Source organism: Cherax quadricarinatus, chromosome 30 (assembly GCF_038502225.1).
Source record: "Cherax quadricarinatus isolate ZL_2023a chromosome 30, ASM3850222v1, whole genome shotgun sequence".
Taxonomy (NCBI): domain Eukaryota; kingdom Metazoa; phylum Arthropoda; class Malacostraca; order Decapoda; family Parastacidae; genus Cherax; species Cherax quadricarinatus.
In genome coordinates, this window is record NC_091321.1 from 16,632,171 (window position 1) to 16,653,284 (window position 21,114).

General features: G+C 38.1%; 2 protein-coding genes across 5 annotated transcripts in view; both read right to left on the reverse strand.

The window, feature by feature from the left end:
* Positions 1-178: 178 nt before the first annotated feature.
* Positions 179-13,872, reverse strand: Tim23 (translocase of inner mitochondrial membrane 23). The gene is made up of 4 exons (XM_053781993.2): positions 13,678-13,872; positions 9,355-9,501; positions 6,259-6,361; positions 179-1,189 (listed from the first exon to the last, which is right to left on the reverse strand). Exons 1-4 carry the CDS (start codon positions 13,760-13,762, stop codon positions 904-906), a joined length of 621 nt encoding a protein of 206 aa, XP_053637968.1. The 5' UTR covers positions 13,763-13,872; the 3' UTR covers positions 179-903.
* Positions 13,873-16,749: 2,877 nt separating this feature from the next.
* The window catches only part of LOC128692501 (tRNA pseudouridine(38/39) synthase), a 29,561-nt gene continuing 25,196 nt past the window's right edge, over positions 16,750-21,114 (reverse strand). For all 4 annotated transcript variants that reach the window (XM_070089959.1, XM_070089958.1, XM_070089956.1 and 1 more), the window contains exon 10: positions 16,750-16,938. In XM_070089959.1, the coding sequence (XP_069946060.1) occupies positions 16,805-16,938 (134 nt within the window). In that variant the 3' untranslated portion in view covers positions 16,750-16,804. The remainder of the gene's footprint in view (positions 16,939-21,114) is intronic.

A 21,114-nucleotide genomic window follows, 5' to 3' on the forward strand; every position in this document is an offset into this window, starting at 1 on the left:
GCCAATGCAAGCAGTCAGTATATTTGGATGTATTTATATGAGCCCCCCTTTTCCCAATGTGCTCCTAGTTCAGCTTTAAATTTGGAAAGCGTACAACAGTTACATAAATGCTTAGATAAACTTCTTTATCAAGTAACCTATGGATTTCATGGTGCTAGATTTCAATAAAAGAAAAATATGTTTTACTATTTTTTTATTACATTATTTGTATATAAAAAGTTCTTGTCATTATTTACAGAAATAATACATAATTCAAGAAAATAGCATTCAATAATTCTCCAAAATTCCTAAATACATAATACTTTTTTGAAGTTTAGTCCATAAAAGATTATCCATGGTTATCTGAAGACCAAAACAAGCAAATTTACTCTGCATCTTCACAGCAATTTTGATCTGTTGTCACCCGAGTTGCACTACACACATTGCCAAAAGATGTTCACTACATGACTGATAGACCTAATGGTAAATGTTCTTGCGTTAAACCCTTCACATTATTTACGAGTAGGAAACCTTTCTTTGAGAAAGTATCCATCTTTAAAGTGTATGCTTCACCAACTTTAATAGAGAAAACCTCGTTTAAAAATAAACTTCCTTTCGATAAATGAGGAAATTATTTTTCTTCTGTCCTATTTTAAGTAGCGTGCTTTGCTACACAAGGCAAAAAATAAAGTGAAGATCAGCCTCAAATATACCTCAAAATAAAAGACAAATATAATTATGATGATGTTACTGTTATATTTCATGCAAGATACACATTATGGGAAAGATAACATTTGTTGATAATTTTTTACTTTACATTTACAATATTTTCATGTTTGGTTTCAGTCATTCCTTACTGATACCGATTCATTTAAAGTCAAAGCACAAATTTTCACATTCGGCTGGAAACTAAAGCATTACCTATTAAAATCTATGTGTATACTGATCCTTCAGTTTGTCCCGTGATGAAAAGGCAATGTATGCAGCAGATATGCCTAGTCCAATTAGTCCTCCCATAGCACACTTTCTCATGCCAGCAGTTGATTTATAGAGGAGTCCTGTCATGGTTGCAGCCCCCACAGTGTTTATTTCATCCTCATGGCTGCCACGGGCATAGTACAAGAGGCATCCCAAGCCAGAGTACATAAATGCAATAACTCCAAGAGTATTAGCAGAGGCAGACCCACGCTTCATCAGATAATTTAGCAACCTGCAAATAAAAAAAATTTCATTAGCAATTTCTGGATTCATGAAACTACTTACATGAGAAATAGTTACAAATTTTAGCATCAAAGCTTGTACAAAAAAACAGTAATGTTAAATCCTGAAGTCTTCAAATGTACAAAACTGAATATACAGTATCAATTATATTAAGAATTATAATAAAAAAGAAGTGCTAAACCTACAAGGGTCATACAGCACAGTAGGGCAGGGAAGGGTGCAGGGGTATTGGACAGCAAGAGGGAGAGGGATTATTATTAGGTTATGGAGTGCAGTGGGGCAGTGGATAGTGCAGGGGTAGAGGGTAGCAAGAGATTGAGATAGAAAGGGCTGTGAGGAGTGCTAGAGGCATCATCATAGATTGTGTAGTAAATCAGTTGCTGTCAAAAGTCAACAAGAGAGTCTGGGTTAAAGGTGGGTCCATCAGCAAGCAGGGAAGGTAAAGTAAGGGCAGTAGAGCAGTGATGACGGTGGAGGTAAATTCTGCATGCTCGTTGATAAGAGGAGTGGGCAGTCCAATAGAATATGGCTAACAGAAACTGGAATCTGACAATTCTCATAGTGTGGAACAGGGCATCTCTCCATGAGATACCCGTGAGCAAGAAGAGTGTGGCCGATGCGAAGACAGGAGAGAGTAGTCTCCCAACCTTGACAATGATGACAAGATGATGGCCATAAACCTATACTTGGTTTAACAGAATACTATAATTTGTTTTGTAGTAGATCAAACCAATGCTGTTGCCAACGGGTGTGAAGGTAGGTAGCAATTTCAGCAAAATAGTCTGAGAATGGAACACCTCTATATAAAACTGGGAGGTCATGTACTGCTGACCGCGCAGCAGTGTCTGCCTGTTCATTGCCCAGTATGTCAACATGACCAGGGACAGTTATATTACAAAGCCTTCATTATTATTATTATAATATGGGGAAGCGCTAAACCCGTAGGATTATACAGTGCATGTGTGGTGGTGGTGGGGGGGGGGGGAGAGTATTTAGGCTCAATTGAGGGAACCGGAGCACAGATCCAATTCCCTAGATCAAGAACCCCTCAACAGTGTCGAGGAACCTCCCTTGAGGGGTAAGAAGCCTTCAGCACAAAACCTCACTATACCATGTAAATACAGTGTCATAAATATGGACAAACATATATAAGCTTTTATCAGGCTATTTGCCAGACAGTTTTGATAAGTGTCATGGCAACTTTATATTATTTAATGTTATTACTGGCAGTGCTTAATTTGTTTTGGCTTGATGAATGACTCGAAATGAAAACCATAGGATTTCACAGTAAATGAGCTCAGTGGGTTTCCTATGGCCAAATTCTTTTTTAATGAACATTTTTACCAAAGTCAATATTAATGAAATTTGAGCAACATCTCAAGATATATGGCCTCTGAAACACAAAAGGAGCCCAAATCTGAGGCAAAAGTTATTACATGGACAGCACAGTGGTATGCATAGCTTATACATTTGTCAGTACATGTACTTCAAGGAACGCAACCCCATGAAGTTTGGAACACTGATGATATAGTACGGCTAACCCTCCACTTTCTTGAGTTCCACTTTCGCGAGCTTCGAACATCTGTGAATGCCCAGCTGCCCAATCATATGTACCAAACAAATGCGGGAAAAAAGTACGGGAAAATGCTTCCTGCTGCGTCCCTACTACCCTCCCTCTTACCCCCTCAATGGCAGCCTGCCACTCACTCATTGTCCAGTTACTGTTTGTGTCGGTAGTGTCCAGTTACTGTTTGTGTCGGTAGTGTCCAGTTACTGTTTGTCCTACCGTACATGTGTTTGTGTGGTGGTGCAAGTATGGCCCCCCAAGCGAGCAGCAACCACTACTGATGAGCCAACCCCTAAGAGCTGAAAGAAAGTCACGAATCTGGATTAGAAGGTGAAACTGCTAGACAAGTGTAGGGCAGGTTATTTGAGCAAATCTGCCACTGGAAAATTATTTAATGTAAACAAAAGCACAGTGTGCTCTATCAAGAAAAAATGAGGCGAAGATAAGGGTGGCACTAGCATCTACTGCTCTTCCCTCAGCGAAGCAAGTGTCACAAGTAAGACACAGTGCAATTTCTAAAATGGAATCAGCATTGTGTGGATTTCTATATTTTACAATGTTTTCATGTACGTATTTTATGATTGTTCGTGGTTCAATAGGTTAAGGAAGCAGTATTGTTAGGTTAAGTAAATGCCATTATTACATTTCCCTACATATTTGCGCACCAAACATTTGCAAATTTTCAAGATTTGCAAGGTTCTTGATCCCCTAGCCCTCATGAATGTGGAGGGCCTCCTGTATTAGCTCTGAAATAAAGACAACAACTGTACGAATAAAAGAGTAGATGCAAGACAAGCTTAGATATGTCCATCAGACTTGTCACACAAATTTTAAATACGTACAGTAATTCTGAACTTTTTTTATCTGAATATCTGTAAAACCACATTGTTCATAAACATAATGATGGTCATGGACCATTCATAGTTTAGTGTGAACTCTTGTAAATTTCTTTAAGTACACTTTCAATAACAATCCTAAATAAATTTCATTAATGCAAAATACAGATGGGCGACATTTGCCTCTAGCGAGAATATTCTACTAAAGAAAGTATTCACAAGCTACAAACTTGCTCACAGGACTACTGTCCTATAGTCTGTTAAGGTCATTACCCAGAACTAGCCAATCTTTTAGTAGCATATACAGATACCAGGTACTGTGACAAAAAATTTGTTTTGATTAACTATACAGGATCATATTGCAGTCGTCACTGCCAGTGATGTAATGGATCGCAGTAGAGCTAAACAAGAGAGTCCTGTGTGGAGTCAAAACAAGTTCGATGCTAAAGTACATTGATAACTGGGACTGGATTCTTGACTAGATTTCATATTTTTTTATAAAACGCCCATAAATTCTGGAGAATACTGGTATCAATGAGGAAAATACTGGACTGGATACTCTGAAAGTTGATATTACAATTATGGGGAAGAACTAAACCTGAATGGGTCATGCAGTGCCTAAGGAATGGGAGGCAATTAAATCTGATCCAAGGAAATGGAGATCTCACCCAAGTCCCTGGATCAAGAGCCCTTTACAAGCACCATGGCACCTACCTACCTTGAAGAGTTGAGTCATAGATGATGGATCATTGATATGAAAAATACATACTACTATATGTAATTATATTTTGTAGCTAATAAAGCAATACCTTTATCAAAGGTTTACCAATTTAAAAATATTAATGAAAGAAGAAATAGTTTTTTGCACATAAAAAAAAGGTACTAACTAGTACCTGATTCTGGTCTACTGATCCATTGCTAAATATTATTTACAGTATCAATCTTTTGAGAAAATAATACCTTGTGATTGTTTTTGAATATGTATAATTTTTCCAACAAAAGATGTTTGGTTGGTGATTATATATAATCAGATAAAGGTTTATCCATTTTGACTTAAAGTCAATGTGAAGAAGTCTTCTCAGAAACTTGAAGCAAAAATGGTACCACCGCTGGGCATCTCCTTAATTTTTTTTTTTTTTTTTCCAACAAGTCGGCCCTCTCCCACCAAGGCAGGGTGACCCAAAAAAGAAAGAAAATCCCCAAAAAGAAAATACTTTCATCATCATTCAACACTTTCACCACACTCACACATTATCACTGTTTTTGCAGAGGTGCTCAGAATACAACAGTTTAGAAGCATATACGTATAAAGATACACAACATATCCCTCCAAACTGCCAATATCCCAAACCCCTCCTTTAAAGTGCAGGCATTGTACTTCCCATTTCCAGGACTCAAGTCCGACTATACGAAAATAATCAGTTCCCCTGAATCCCTTCACTAAATATTACCTTAATATGAATATATAATCATGCCATTACAAAGTAGAGTGAATTATCATTACAGTGATACCTCTTATATCTGAACTGTATGGGTGGAGACCGGTTTGGAAACACTGAGTTTCCGGATACATGAGGGGGGGAAAATGCGCATTTGTACCGTCATATTGCCATCCATACCTCATCATATCACCATCGGTGACAGCACTGTAGGTTTAAAAAATGAGTCCAACGTCATCTGGCAGTGGGACCAGACACTCTGGGCTCGAATAACAGCCTCCTGGATTTCACAGACCACAGGACCATAACTTTTCAAATGGACTGTGAATGCTCCAAATACTCCAAAAGTGTTTCGGCGCCTGCCTTTGCTGCTGACGATTTTGGTCTTGGAGGTATTGGGTCGTTGTCATCGCTCTCGGAATGTTCCAGACGCAACACTGATCCTGCAATCTCTGCATCCGTCAGAGATTGCACACCAAGGTTGTCTTCGTCACACTAGCCAGTCCTGCATGTCAGCATCATGAACCATCATACCACTACCACTGATCGAGTTCTAAGCTCTGTGGCTTCGCCATCACTTTTCTTTCGGCACGTTTTGGCCAACCAGTACACTAAAGTGTGCACCAAGTTTGATTCAGCCTTCTGTGCATCCTAACGGCTGTTCGGATGTTTCGGTAATACGTAATTTTAAAATTTTGCCCTTTCCCAGGGCCTGCTCAGATATTGGCGAGGTTCGGATAATGGCAGGCTGGATATGCGAGGTATCACTGTAAAATCAAAACTAAGTGCTAAACCCACCAGGGTTATACAACACTGCTAAAGTACAGTGAAACCTTAAATTAATGGATTGTTGGAAGGAAAGGGTGTCCAGTAATGTCCATTGTTTGCTAAATCCAAATGATGAGGTTGTTGTTCCATGATGTAACAACTGAAGATTCTTGATTTAATGAATTCTGTAAGATCTAAAATCAATTTACCCAGTAGACCATAACAATAATGGGCAATTCTGGATTTAATAAATTTTGTCCACTGTATCCATACTTTGTCTGGACAACAGATGTTCATTACATCCAAAATCCATTAAAACTAATTTAACATACTGTACTACATTACTAAATTACAGTATAACTCTTAAACTACATACTTAACTGCTTACCATTTCAGCCAAGACCAACCAGCCTAAGCAAATTCTTATTAGATTTCTCTTGGAACTTACTGTGTGCGTCTGATTTTGCCTGTGTGACCTGCCAACGCTGTCTCCTGGATGCCCCCATACAGCCCTTGTGCTCCGCCAAGACCAGCTCCAAGCAAGCATGATCCTTAAAGCAAAATGATGCATTGAAAACCATAATATCAATATATAAATAACAAAAAGGCACAATACCATGACTGGAACAATACACAAATAACCTGCACATAGGAGAGAGGAGCTTACTACGATGTTTCAGTCCGATTTGGACCATTGTAAATCATCCAAATCGAACCATTGGTTGTTTGTGTACAATATCAATATCACAGGAGCTGTATAGTGTTCCTGCTTTGAGAGAACCATACTTCATTAACAAAAAAATTTTTTTTTTTTATCATTTAACACAATGGCCATCTCCCACCAAGCCAGGGTAACAAAAAAAAAAAAATCTTTGCAGAGGTGCCCAGGTATGACAGTTTAAATGTCACAACAGTCAACATCCCAAACCTCTCCTTTAAATGCAGGCATTGTACTTCCCACCTCCAGGACTCGAGTCCGGCTAACCAGTTTCCCTGAATCCCTTCAAAAAAAATATTACCCTGCTTGCACTCCAACAGCTTTTTACAAGGGGTTTTTGGAAGGGGTTTTGGAAAACACTTAGTTATAAATTTTGTTTTAACTCTGACTTTTCCCACATAAGCTAGATGATCCAAAGAAGAAACATTCACAGTCAGTCATTCTAGCTGACTCTTTAGAAATGTTATACCATCACCCCCTTATTCACAAATTCCAAAAATTACATCTAGTTTGTCACTTTTCCAAAATACCTTCGAAGATAATCCTTCTCAATTTCAAAAAGCATGTCATTTCCACAGACCCCTCTCCTCTCATTCAAATCTTGCACACCTGAACATAATTGTTAATGATCAAACTGTATCACCATCCCATTCCCATCCTTCCACCAATCCTTTCAACAATATCTACTTAAGACTACTTTTCATCTACCCCAAGATTTACATGCCAAATTCTTTCTACATCATCAAACCACCTTTCATGTGGCATAATATTCACACCACACTTATCTCAGTCAAGACGTTCCATGTCTCCAAGTTATACTTAATGACTACTCTGATAAAATCTCAGTACTGTAACTGATGAACTCCCATTTCTGCTAACTATAATATTCCCACATTATTATAATCGGGGGGGGGGGGGGGGGGGGGGGGGCACTAAACCCATAGGTATTATACAACACCTGTAGAGGAAGGAGATGAAAGGTATCCAGGCTCAATTCAGGGAACTGGAGTATAGATCCATTTCCCTAGATCAAGAGCCCCTCACCAGCATCAACGAACCTTCCTTGAGGGGAATATTCCCACAACTTTCTTTCCCTCCTCTATTCTGTGATGTACCATATCCTTGAAAGAGCCATATGTTCATACACCTATTCTCAAATACTGTACATAAATATACATGTATTGTATTATCAGTCAGATGGAGGTGGAAATAAGTGCCTGCACTCTGAAGGGGTGGCAATGATGAGGGGTAATTTGAATTGTGATGTCTGTGCACTTCTGGCAAGACAGCTATTGAATGAGTGATGGTGAATGCATTTCTTTTTTCAGGTCACTGCACCTTGGTGGGAGAGGGCTGTGTTAAAAAAAGGTGATCAGTTTAAATTAGTTCCATTAACCCCTTGACTGTCACAACCCCCAATCCTGAGGTGTCTCCTGGTGTCACAAAATTTAAAAAAAAAAAAAAAAAAAAAAAAAAAAAAAATTCTTATGAAATGATAAGAGAATCTTTTCCCCAATTGTAATGACACCAAAAAAACGAAATTTGATGGAAAACTGATGGAATTGTGCTCTTGCGAAGTTAGCGACCTCGGCGATATTTACAAATCGGCGCTTTCACCCACTTTGAGCCCTATTTTTGGATAATTCCATTGTTCCAGTCAACCAAACTCATAGCTATTTCTTTAGAACTCCATTTTTCTATCGATTGAGTACAAGAAACTGCCCATTTACTGATTTCAACTACCCAATAACGTGGTCAGAAATTTGCAATTTGGCCAATTTCACGAAAATTAAAAAATATGACGATTTCAAAATAAGGACCAGAATGAACAATTCAGACATTCCTGGCTCTAAAATAACATTTTCTTTGTTCATCAGTCATGTCTCCAGGCCCTTGTGATATTACTCTTGCTTTCTATTTTGAATTTTTATTCAAACAAAAATAGAAGATTTACTGTTATGCAGACTACTGCAATACTGTAATAATTGTATAAATAACATCAACCCATTCATGACTGCATATCAGAATGGCTAGTTGGACATTTATTGGACAATGACATCATTTGTTTACTTTTGAACATCAGCAAAAATCAAACATTTCCCGTACTTTGAGCTCCATTTCCAGGATCCTTTTATAGTAAAATCAATCAAAATTACCTCTATTTCTATAATATATTTTCCATTCTATCAAATGAGACCAAGAAAACGAGAATACAACCATAAATACTATAAGAAAATAGACCACAAAGTCGGAGTTTTTTTTTCTCATTAAGCACTGCGTGCTCCAGGGTTTTTTTATATGGTGCACACTGACCACACAGACCCATTCTCTCACATGTGGGCCTACCAGCTTTCTCCTGCTTGATTTGAAGCCGCTAGAATTTATGAGTATATATACGTCAAACACGGTACCTCGTAAGATGTATATATACGGCCACGACAGTCAAAGGGTTAAGGATTATACCTCAACCCCACCCACTACCATTCAACTCTCATAACCCATAATCAATCTATGAACTGACTGGTCACAGATGTATCACCTATGGCCAAGTTGGTAAAAAAAAAAAAATTATTATTAGGAGACTTTTTCAACAGCAGTAGATACAGTATATTATTTCATGAGAGTAGCAGAGATAAAATATGTACATACTTTAATGTAATCCAAGAGAAGTTATGTGCTATAACCTGTGAAAATTATCAACAATTATGATAAACAATGAAAATGTTATATACAGTATACCATAAGTATAGCCCTGCTCCTGTAACTACAAATAATGTGCAATGTACAGCATGCATATGCAAAAAATTTAATAAAAGTTAAACTAACCTCCAATCTGTGAGAAGGCAAGTTCAAAACGTCCCCGCTTCTGTGAAGCCCCTTCTAATGCAATAAATTCTGGTTGAGTTGTTTGTAGGTAGGCAGGGTCGAAATTTAAATATGGTGACAGCTGAGACAGTCCCGGATTTGATGTTACTGAAACAAATACACATCACACCTATTAGTCCAGTAGGCAGAAAACTGTTCTGTTTAGTATATTATGAGATACTGTACATGTCTAGAACTGTATACCAAAATCTTTATAATAAATAACAAATGTGGTTTTAATAGAACTATTTTTCTCAAAATAATAATTTTCATATACTACTGTACTGTATTTAGTAATAAATACTCAAGATTGATACCGAATATGAAAATTGAAAGCATAATTAGATGCTAATCCATGAATTTGGTCCAGCTAAATGTGACTATTGAGCTAATGAGTCCAAAATTCAACAGTTTGCTCCATAATACTGTCAACGTTTTCAACCAACGAGATATCAAATTTGATGGTAAGTATTCATTGGAAGTATAAATTTATAAGTATGGTAATAAATATTACTATGGGATAAAATTTATATACTGTATTATTATGCAATCATTTTGAAAACCATAATGCTGGAATTATCAATTTACCAGTGCCTGTCACTGTGTTGGTTATACATGTAGTGGAAGCCTGTAATTGACAACTCTTTAAATAACATACTAACTATATAATAGAGCACGTCTTAATTTTTTAAAACATAAAACATAAAAAAAAATTATATAATTTCACATGCCAGGTTGTCATGCAAAGTTGAACAAAGTACAGGAAACTGTTAAATCCACTGGGACATTTGGCGCTGCACAGTAAAGATGAAGACTATGGTAGAGGTAGGATGTCTGATCCGCAATAGCTATGAACTGCTACTTGCTGGTCAAAACATGCTATATTGATTTTCTCTTGTTGGAGCATGGTTTATTTTTATTTTTATTTTTATTTTATTAATACATCGGCCATTGGGGCAGATTCCACAGATTCATTCATTCATTAGGAATTTGCCGGTACTTCCGGCCCGGGTCTTCTCCTAAATGCACTAGAAGACAAAAAGAATGCAGATGTAATATATACAGACTTTGCAAAAGCCTTCGACAAGTGTGACCATGGCGTAATAGCGCACAAAATGCGTGCTAAAGGAATAACAGGAAAAGTCGGTCGATGGATCTATAATTTCCTCACTAACAGAACACAGAGTAGTCGTCAACAGAGTAAAGTCCGAGGCAGCTACGGTGAAAAGCTCTGTTCCACAAGGCACAGTACTCGCTCCCATCTTGTTCCTCATCCTTATATCCGACATAGACAAGGATGTCAGCCACAGCACCGTGTCTTCCTTTGCAGATGACACCCGAATCTGCATGACAGTGTCTTCCATTGCAGACACTGCAAAGCTCCAGGCAGACATCAACCAAATCTTTCAGTGGGCTGCAGAAAACAATATGAAGTTCAACGATGAGAAATTTCAATTACTCAGATATGGTAAACATGAGGAAATTAAATCTTCATCAGAGTACAAAACAAATTCTGGCCACAAAATAGAGCGAAACACCAACGTCAAAGACCTGGGAGTGATCATGTCGGAGGATCTCACCTTCAAGGACCATAACATTGTATCAATCGCATCTGCTAGAAAAATGACAGGATGGATAATGAGAACCTTCAAAACTAGGGAGGCCAAGCCCATGATGACACTCTTCAGGTCACTTGTTCTATCTAGGCTGGAATATTGCTGCACACTAACAGCACCTTTCAAGGCAGGTGAAATTGCCGACCTAGAAAATGTACAGAGAACTTTCACGGCGCGCATAACGGAGATAAAACACCTCAATTATTGGGAGCGCTTGAGGTTCCTAAACCTGTATTCCCTGGAACGCAGGAGGGAGAGATACATGATTATATACACCTGGAAAATCCTAGAGGGACTAGTACCGAACTTGCACACGAAAATCACCCACTACGAAAGCAAAAGACTTGGCAGACGATGCACCATCCCCCCAATGAAAAGCAGGGGTGTCACTAGCACGTTAAGAGACCATACAATAAGTGTCAGGGGCCCGAGACTGTTCAACTGCCTCCCAGCACACATAAGGGGGATTACCAACAGACCCCTGGCAGTCTTCAAGCTGGCACTGGACAAGCACCTAAAGTCAGTTCCGGATCAGCCGGGCTGTGGCTCGTATGTTGGTTTGCGTGCAGCCAGCAGCAACAGCCTGGTTGATCAGGCTCTGATCCACCAGGAGGCCTGGTCTCAGACCGGGCCGCGGGGGCGTTGACCCCCGGAACTCTCTCCAGGTAAACTCCAGATGGTGACCCGGCGAAGATTTCACTGATGATTTATAAGTTCTTGTATAAATTGCATTTGTTTTATTAAAAGTAATCTACAAGTATTAGGTTAAGTCTGGCCGAAATGCCTCGGCTTGATAGTGGCTTTCTTTGTACCAATCAAACTATGAAATGTTAACACACATTGTAACCTTAGCAATTTTTTTTTTTATTTTATTTTATTTTAAGGAGCAACTGTTATACCTGGTACATATTACTATTACAATCAAAACTAAGCACTAAACCCACATGGGTCATACAGCAGTGGCACATATAGGAGAGAAAGGAAAGTGCTAGCAACAGATAAAAAGATGGATACAATATATTCAAATTCAAAGTTTATTCTCTATAATGATTACAATGTTGAATTTACAGAATTTGGTTGTTGTGTGGTTTACATGTACATGTAGTTAAATAATGATTACAGAGTGTACCACTAGAACGCCTAGCATGGCTAGGCATTTCGGGGAGACTTAGTTTAATTCTTTATTTTAAAATATTACAAATTATGAGGTAAGTTGGTATTATGGCTAAGTGACTAAATACTAGTTTGTGAGTTTAGCAATGTGAATGCTTTTTTTTGGCACAGTACATAGTTTCAGTATTGGAGTATCATAGGATTCATTATTTTAAGATTGAGATTAATATTTCTGTTTATGGTCAAATGAGTGAGTGAGTGAAATATAGGTGTTGGATCAGTGTAGTAGTCCTTGGACAAAATAGTTGTCCCTACAAATTTGCAGGTTTATGTTCCTAAAGGGAAGGATAGCGCTAAATCCGTAGGGGTCATAGTATGACTGAAGTAATGAGAGGCAATCTGGCTCGATAGGTTTGGTAACAGAGCTACAGATGTCCCTCTTAACATAATGATAAACGGATCACCTATCACAAAGCTAACAGAGGGAAAATTCTTAGGAATCCACCTTGATAATAGACTCAAATTTCATACACATATACAACAAATTACTAAGAAAATTTCCAAGACTGTAGGCATACTATCGAAGATACGGTACTATGTTCCACAGTCAGCCCTCCTGGCCCTATATCACTCTCTTATTTACCCCTATCTCACCTATGGAATTTGTGCATGGGGCTCAACAACAATTAACCATCTCAGACCACTAATTACCCAACAAAAGGCTGCAGTTAGAATGATAAATTCTCACTACAGGCAGCACACTCCACCAATATTCAATACACTAAACCTACTCACCATACAAAACATCCATACTTATTACTGCACCTATTACATACATAGAACACTTAACTCTGATATTAACCCTCCCCTCAAACATCTCCTTGCCAACCTCAACAGAACACATGACCATAACACAAGGCACAGATCACTCTTTGATGTTCCTCGTGTCCATCTCACACTATGCAAAAACTCAATGCACATAAAAGGCCCTAAAATCTGGAATTCATTACCTGTAAATATAAAAGAAACACTACCTGTTTATAAATTCAAGTCTCTTCTCAAAGATCACTTACTCACCCAAAACCAAATAAATACTGAATAACTGAACCTTATAAATTGTATATCTTAAATGTTTCTCACAATTATATCACATAAATGTTAAACCTAAAACCGAATCTAACTTTATTATTTTTTAAATACACTACCTAACAGAATCCTTCATATGACTGAATGCAACCATATGACCTGTCTTTGTAATACTCACTTGTGCTTTATAGTAATCTGTTTACATTAATGTTTTATCACTGATTTCATCATGCTTAGTTAATCTTAAGTTAATTTTAAGCCAGCCCGTAATGCTATGCATAGTATAAGTGGCTTTGGCATGCTGCTCTTATCTGTATTTTTTTGTACCTCTGTATGTGTGCTCAAATTGAAAATAAAAATAAATAAAAAATAAAATAATAAATAAATAAATAGGTTAAACAGTTTGTATTAAGACACCTTCCTTAGGGTGTCTCCTTGTCGAGTCAATCCATCATTCCTTGTAACTCACATGGGACGTTCATCCCGGGGTCCGAGGCGCCGTACGACGGATTGACGAGGCCAAATATACTTCCACTTCTGTTATCCATCGCCATGTTAGAAGTTTGTGGGTGGTAACGTTGAAGAAATATGAATGTTGGACTCTGTCACGTCTGACGACCACCTGGGCCAGGGTCGTCTGCGCACTCCTTCCTTCCTTCCCTGGCTGGGTACACCATCTCTTACTTTATTAATAATGATAAAAAATAATGCTTAGTTTCCCCCCAAAAAAATATTTAGACGTTAAAAATTTAAAGCCCATAGGATGCATAGCATTTCGGATAGATTTAAACTAGGGGTAAAACTATCTAATGCTAAGAAAAATTACATGAAAGCATTTTTAGTTCAGCGCCACAACCAATCTACATTTTTAGTGCTAATTTTACTATAAATTTGTTTATTTCAACAAATTTGATTTTATTATTAATGATTATTTTATCCATTATATTTATGAGGAAGCGCTAAATCCGTATGGGGTCATACAAAGCCTGAGGTATGAAAGACAAGGGTTTGATCCAAGGGGAAGACAGTTCAAATTCTTTGGATCGAGAGCCCTTTACCAGCACTGAGACACCCACTTCTCCCTCTTTGAAAGGATTTTGATCTTTAGTTATGCTACATTGAGCCTTTAAATAAACCTATTCTGCCAAGTATAATTTCAAACCTGCCCGAAATGCTTTGCATAACTAAGGGCTTTTCCATGTATGACACAACCTGTGTTAATTAATATATTATATAATTGTACCTTCCTGAAAAATGAGCTAATTTTGATCCCAGCCTTGGTAGGAACTAGCGCTCGCTGATGCAATCACAAATGAGTCGAGAGATGCGGAATGTTTCATTATAATTGTTATAATAAATCATGGCACTAAGTCAATTTATTCGCTTCTTCAACTGTCTCTTATTATATTAATGACCTTTTTTTTGACTGAAGAAGCCTACTGTGCAGGCGAAATGTTTCAGGATTAGAGATACGTAATAATTGCAGCCACAGAGGGTATAGTTTATATTCATGTAACATATTCATCTGATTGTTTTTTTTTTCTCTTTCATGCTTATGTAATTCTTTTTGATGGATTTGATTTATTCAGTTTATTTGTATTTAATCACTCAATTGTGCTTGTTTTAATTATAAACAATCGTGGCGGACTTTCGTGTAATAGGCTGCTGAACATGTTACAAGAACCCCAATGGAAATAAGTTACATGGGCTTTTAGGTTAGCTAAGGTAATTTATACAAATGTTACTATGTAAGACATTTGTAATATCCAAAACTGTGTAAAACTGTACCTAAATAAAGTTAGATTTAAGACCTTGATCGAAGTTTTAATTACTGACTTTACTTATTTGTTAGTATTGGTATACCATTAATATAATGATACCAAAGAGATCATCCAGAGTTTGGGAAACGGGAGATAATCAGTTTAATTCTGGGAAAGGGATGTTAACTCAAATTTCTTAGATCAAAATCACTTCAGTTGCATCAAAACACATCCCTTGAAGGGTATGAAAATGGAAACTTCAAACATGTATTTCTAAATTCTAAATCAACCTACCAGCGCTGTATAGCCCTTGTGGCTTAGCGCTTCTTTTTGATTATAATAATAATAATAATAAATCAACCTTCAATTGATCTTGAATAATTTGAAGACAATTAATAAAAGAAATACAGTGGACCCCCGGTTAACGATATTTTTTCACTCCAGAAGTATGTTCAGGTGCCAGTACTGACCGAATTTGTTCCCATAAGGAATATTGTGAAGTAGATTAGTCCATTTCAGACCCCCAAACATACACATACAAACGCACTTACATAAATACACTTACATAATTGGTCGCATTTGGAGGTGATCGTTATGCGGGGGTCCACTGTATAAATAAAAAAATTGTAGTCTGACTAACCTTTACCAGGCTTCAACTTTTATTTGATTTTATTCATGAGGAAGTGCTAAACCTGTAGGGGTCATTGTGCTAAAGGAATGGGAGACATTTAAGTTCAGTCCAAGGAAGTGGAGGATAAATTTAATTCCTTGGACCAAGAGCCCCTCACTGGCATCTTGAAAGGACAACTTAATTATAACATTCGCAAAATGTGCTAAATCATAAACCTCATTTAACACTCTTTAGATTACCATATATTCATGGGGAAGTGCTAAACCCATAAGAGCCATACAGCACCTGAGGAATGGGAGTACTGGGGTAATCAGGTTTCTTCTGAGGAAGGAGATGATAGCTTCAATTCCTTGGACCAAAAGCCCTTTCCTAGCTTCAGTTATATTCATGGGAAAATGCTTAACCTATAAGATTATTATCATTGGGGAGAGCTAAACCCATAGGGATTATACAGCACCTGTGGGGGGATGGAAGGCATTCAGGCTCAATTCAGGGAACTGGAGCACAGATCCAATTCCCTAGACCAAGAGCCCCTCACCAGCATCAAGGAACCATCCTTGAGGGGTAAACCCATAAGTCACACACCACTTGGGGATAGGAGGCACCGGGCTTTGATCTGACAGGATGAGTAATTCCACTTTCCTGGATCACAAGCTTATCACCAGCTGCAAGGTACCTCCACCTTAAAGAGGACTGCATACTGCATTAATAAAAACTACTTTAAAATTTTAGTTTAGTATTACACTTAATGGAACAGTGATATACAGTATTAGCCATTTCTCTTGATATACTACCTAAACCTTCGATAATACTGAAACCCTCAAAACTGTTCCAATAACACTGACTAACAATAGTTTCAGTTCATGTTTAAAAATGTTTCTAACTAATTTTAGAATAATGAATTCAAATTTGAATATACAAGTTTTGCTCCCCAAGGTAAACAATTTCACCAAGAGACTAAAGTTCAGATTCATGATCAGCACATCAAAGTTAGCTTAAAACAACCAATTTGGTGTCTGAACTGGATATAGAATTTGTTGGCCAGTGTATTTCTTAAACCATAAAGTCTGCCCAATTGCTGCTGGACATAAAACCCATTTAGCTTTTTACCAGTTTGGCAAGATGCTATTACATGGAATAATTTCAAGAGTTTGTTTTTATAAATTTATTTAAAACCATATACTGTATTATAGTACTGTAGCTTCTTATTCTTGAACTTGACTACAACTTTGCTCAAGGTGTTCTTTTTGGCTGGAATTACATGTTGAAAGTTTCTGGAGAATATCAGGATCTAATCGTTGTCTCTTGATGTAATGCTCTACTCGGGTCTCCAAGCTCTCTGTAAGTTGTAAAAAAAAAAAAAAAAAAAGTAATTTCAAATGCACTGTATAAAAACCTGCATACAGTGATCTGTGGGAGGCCAAACCCACTTCTGTACATTTATAAATACAGCAGGTTGCATAATATCTATTCAAAATAATTAACAAACATTTTAATTCAAGTAAGCATCCAGATACTATCAACAAAAATTCAAAATTAGTATTTTGACTGGCATTATTTAGGTAAAAATTTAAGTTGTAGCTTCATAACTCATAAGTATTTATAACTAAATAATCATAGTTTTTATTATTCCTACTTCAGTGGGGAAGGGATGGGAAAGGAACTTGCCCAGGAAGGATAGAAAGATATGGCAGGAAAGGGAAGGTTTTAAATATGCTCAGTAACACCTGGTTGGTGTGACAGTTAACTGTTAACAAAAGGCAAAATAGAAAATTAAGCTGCACATTGCACAAGATTACTAACATATTAAAAGTAACATTTTATTATGAGAAAGCTATGCCAAGGAGCCCTTTTTAACATATTAATGTATAATATAAATCTACAAAGTTAATGAGTTATTTTTTTTTATTATTATTATTATCACACTGGCCGATTCCCACCAAGGCAGGGTGGCCCGAAAAAGAAAAACTTTCACCATCATTCACTCCATCACTGTCTTGCCAGAAGGGTGCTTTACACTACAGTTTTTAAACTGCAACATTAACACCCCTCCTTCAGAGTGCAGGCACTGTACTTCCCATCTCCAGGACTCAAGTCCGGCCTGCCGGTTTCCCTGAATCCCTTCATAAATGTTACTTTGCTCACACTCCAACAGCACGTCAAGTATTAAAAACCATTTGTCTCCATTCACTCCTATCAAACACGCTCACGCATGCCTGCTGGAAGTCCAAGCCCCTCGCACACAAAACCTCCTTTACCCCCTCCCTCCAACCCTTCCTAGGCCGACCCCTACCCCGCCTTCCTTCCACTACAGACTGATACACTCTTGAAGTCATTCTGTTTCGCTCCATTCTCTCTACATGTCCGAACCACCTCAACAACCCTTCCTCAGCCCTGTGGACAACAGTTTTGGTAATCCCGCACCTCCTCCTAACTTCCAAACTACGAATTCTCTGCATTATATTCACACCACACATTGCCCTCAGACATGACATCTCCACTGCCTCCAGCCTTCTCCTCGCTGCAACATTCATCACCCACGCTTCACACCCATATAAGAGCTTTGGTAAAACTATACTCTCATACATTCCCCTCTTTGCCTCCAAGGACAAAGTTCTTTGTCTCCACAGACTCCTAAGTGCACCACTCACTCTTTTTCCCTCATCAATTCTATGATTCACCTCATCTTTCATAGACCCATCCGCTGACACGTCCACTCCCAAATATCTGAATACATTCACCTCCTCCATACTCTCTCCCTCCAATCTGATATTCAATCTTTCATCACCTAATCTTTTTGTTATCCTCATAACCTTACTCTTTCCTGTATTCACCTTTAATTTTCTTCTTTTGCACACCCTACCAAATTCATCCACCAATCTCTGCAGCTTCTCTTCAGAATCTCCCAAGAGCACAGTGTCATCAGCAAAGAGCAGCTGTGACAACTCCCACTTTGTGTGTGATTCTTTATCTTTTAACTCCACGCCTCTTGCCAAGACCCTCGCATTTACTTCTCTTACAACCCCATCTATAAATATATTAAACAACCACGGTGACATCACACATCCTTGTCTAAGGCCTACTTTTACTGGGAAAAAATTTCCCTCTTTCCTACATACTCTAACTTGAGCCTCACTATCCTCGTAAAAACTCTTCACTGCTTTCAGTAACCTACCTCCTACACCATACACTTGCAACATCTGCCACATTGCCCCCCTATCCACCCTGTCATACGCCTTTTCCAAATCCATAAATGCCACAAAGACCTCTTTAGCCTTATCTAAATACTGTTCACTTATATGTTTCACTGTAAACACCTGGTCCACACACCCCCTACCTTTCCTAAAGCCTCCTTGTTCATCTGCTATCCTATTCTCCGTCTTACTCTTAATTCTTTCAATTATAACTCTACCATACACTTTACCAGGTACACTCAACAGACTTATCCCCCTATAATTTTTGCACTCTCTTTTATCCCCTTTGCCTTTATACAAAGGAACTATGCATGCTCTCTGCCAATCCCTAGGTACCTTACCCTCTTCCATACATTTATTAAATAATTGCACCAACCACTCCAAAACTATATCCCCACCTGCTTTTAACATTTCTATCTTTATCCCATCAATCCCGGCTGCCTTACCCCCTTTCATTTTACCTACTGCCTCACGAACTTCCCCCACACTCACAACTGGCTCTTCCTCACTCCTACAAGATGTTATTCCTCCTTGCCCTATACATGAAATCACAGCTTCCCTATCTTCATCAACATTTAACAATTCCTCAAAATATTCCCTCCATCTTCCCAATACCTCTAACTCTCCATTTAATAACTCTCCTCTCCTATTTTTAACTGACAAATCCATTTGTTCTCTAGGCTTTCTTAACTTGTTAATCTCACTCCAAAACTTTTTCTTATTTTCAACAAAATTTGTTGATAACATCTCACCCACTCTCTCATTTGCTCTCTTTTTACATTGCTTCACCACTCTCTTAACCTCTCTCTTTTTCTCCATATACTCTTCCCTCCTTGCATCACTTCTACTTTGTAAAAACTTCTCATATGCTAACTTTTTCTCCCTTACTACTCTCTTTACATCATCATTCCACCAATCGCTCCTCTTCCCTCCTGCACCCACTTTCCTGTAACCACAAACTTCTGCTGAACACTCTAACACTACATTTTTAAACCTACCCCATACCTCTTCGACCCCATTGCCTATGCTCTCATTAGCCCATCTATCCTCCAATAGCTGTTTATATCTTACCCTAACTGCCTCCTCTTTTAGTTTATAAACCTTCACCTCTCTCTTCCCTGATGCTTCTATTCTCCTTGTATCCCATCTACCTTTTACTCTCAGTGTAGCTACAACTAGAAAGTGATCTGATATATCTGTGGCCCCTCTATAAACATGTACATCCTGAAGTCTACTCAACAGTCTTTTATCTACCAATACATAATCCAACAAACTACTGTCATTTCGCCCTACATCATATCGTGTATACTTATTTATCCTCTTTTTCTTAAAATATGTATTACCTATAACTAAACCCCTTTCTATACAAAGTTCAATCAAAGGGCTCCCATTATCATTTACACCTGGCACCCCAAACTTACCTACCACACCCTCTCTAAAAGTTTCTCCTACTTTAGCATTCAGGTCCCCTACCACAATTACTCTCTCACTTGGTTCAAAGGCTCCTATACATTCACTTAACATCTCCCAAAATCTCTCTCTCTCCTCTGCATTCCTCTCTTCTCCAGGTGCATACACGCTTATTATGACCCACTTCTCGCATCCAACCTTTACTTTAATCCACATAATTCTTGAATTTACACATTCATATTCTCTTTTCTCCTTCCATAACTGATCATTTAACATTACTGCTACCCCTTCCTTTGCTCTAACTCTCTCAGATACTCCAGATTTAATCCCATTTATTTCCCCCCACTGAAACTCTCCTACCCCCTTCAGCTTTGTTTCGCTTAGAGCCAGGACATCCAACTTCTTTTCATTCATAACATCAGCAATCATCTGTTTCTTGTCATCCGCACTACATCCACGCACATTTAAGCATCCCAGTTTTATAAAATTTTTCTTCTTCTCTTTTTTAGTAAATGTATACAGGAGAAGGGGTTACTAGCCCATTGCTCCCGGCATTTTAGTCGCCTCATACGACACGCATGGCTTACGGAGGAAAGATTCTTTTCCACTTCCCCATGGACAATAGAAGAAATAAAAAAGAACAAGAGCTATTTAGAAAAAGGAGAAAAACCTAGATGTATGTATATATATATATATGCATGTGCGTGTCTGTGAAGTGTGACCAAAGTGTAAGTAGGAGTAGCAAGATATCCCTGTTATCTAGCGTGTTTATGAGACAGAAAAAGAAACCAGCAATCCTACCATCATGCAAAACAGTTACAGGTTTTTGTTTCACAGTCATCTGGCAGGACGGTAGTACTTCCCTGGGTGGTTGCTGTCTACCAACCTACAAAAATCTGTATTTGTAAAAG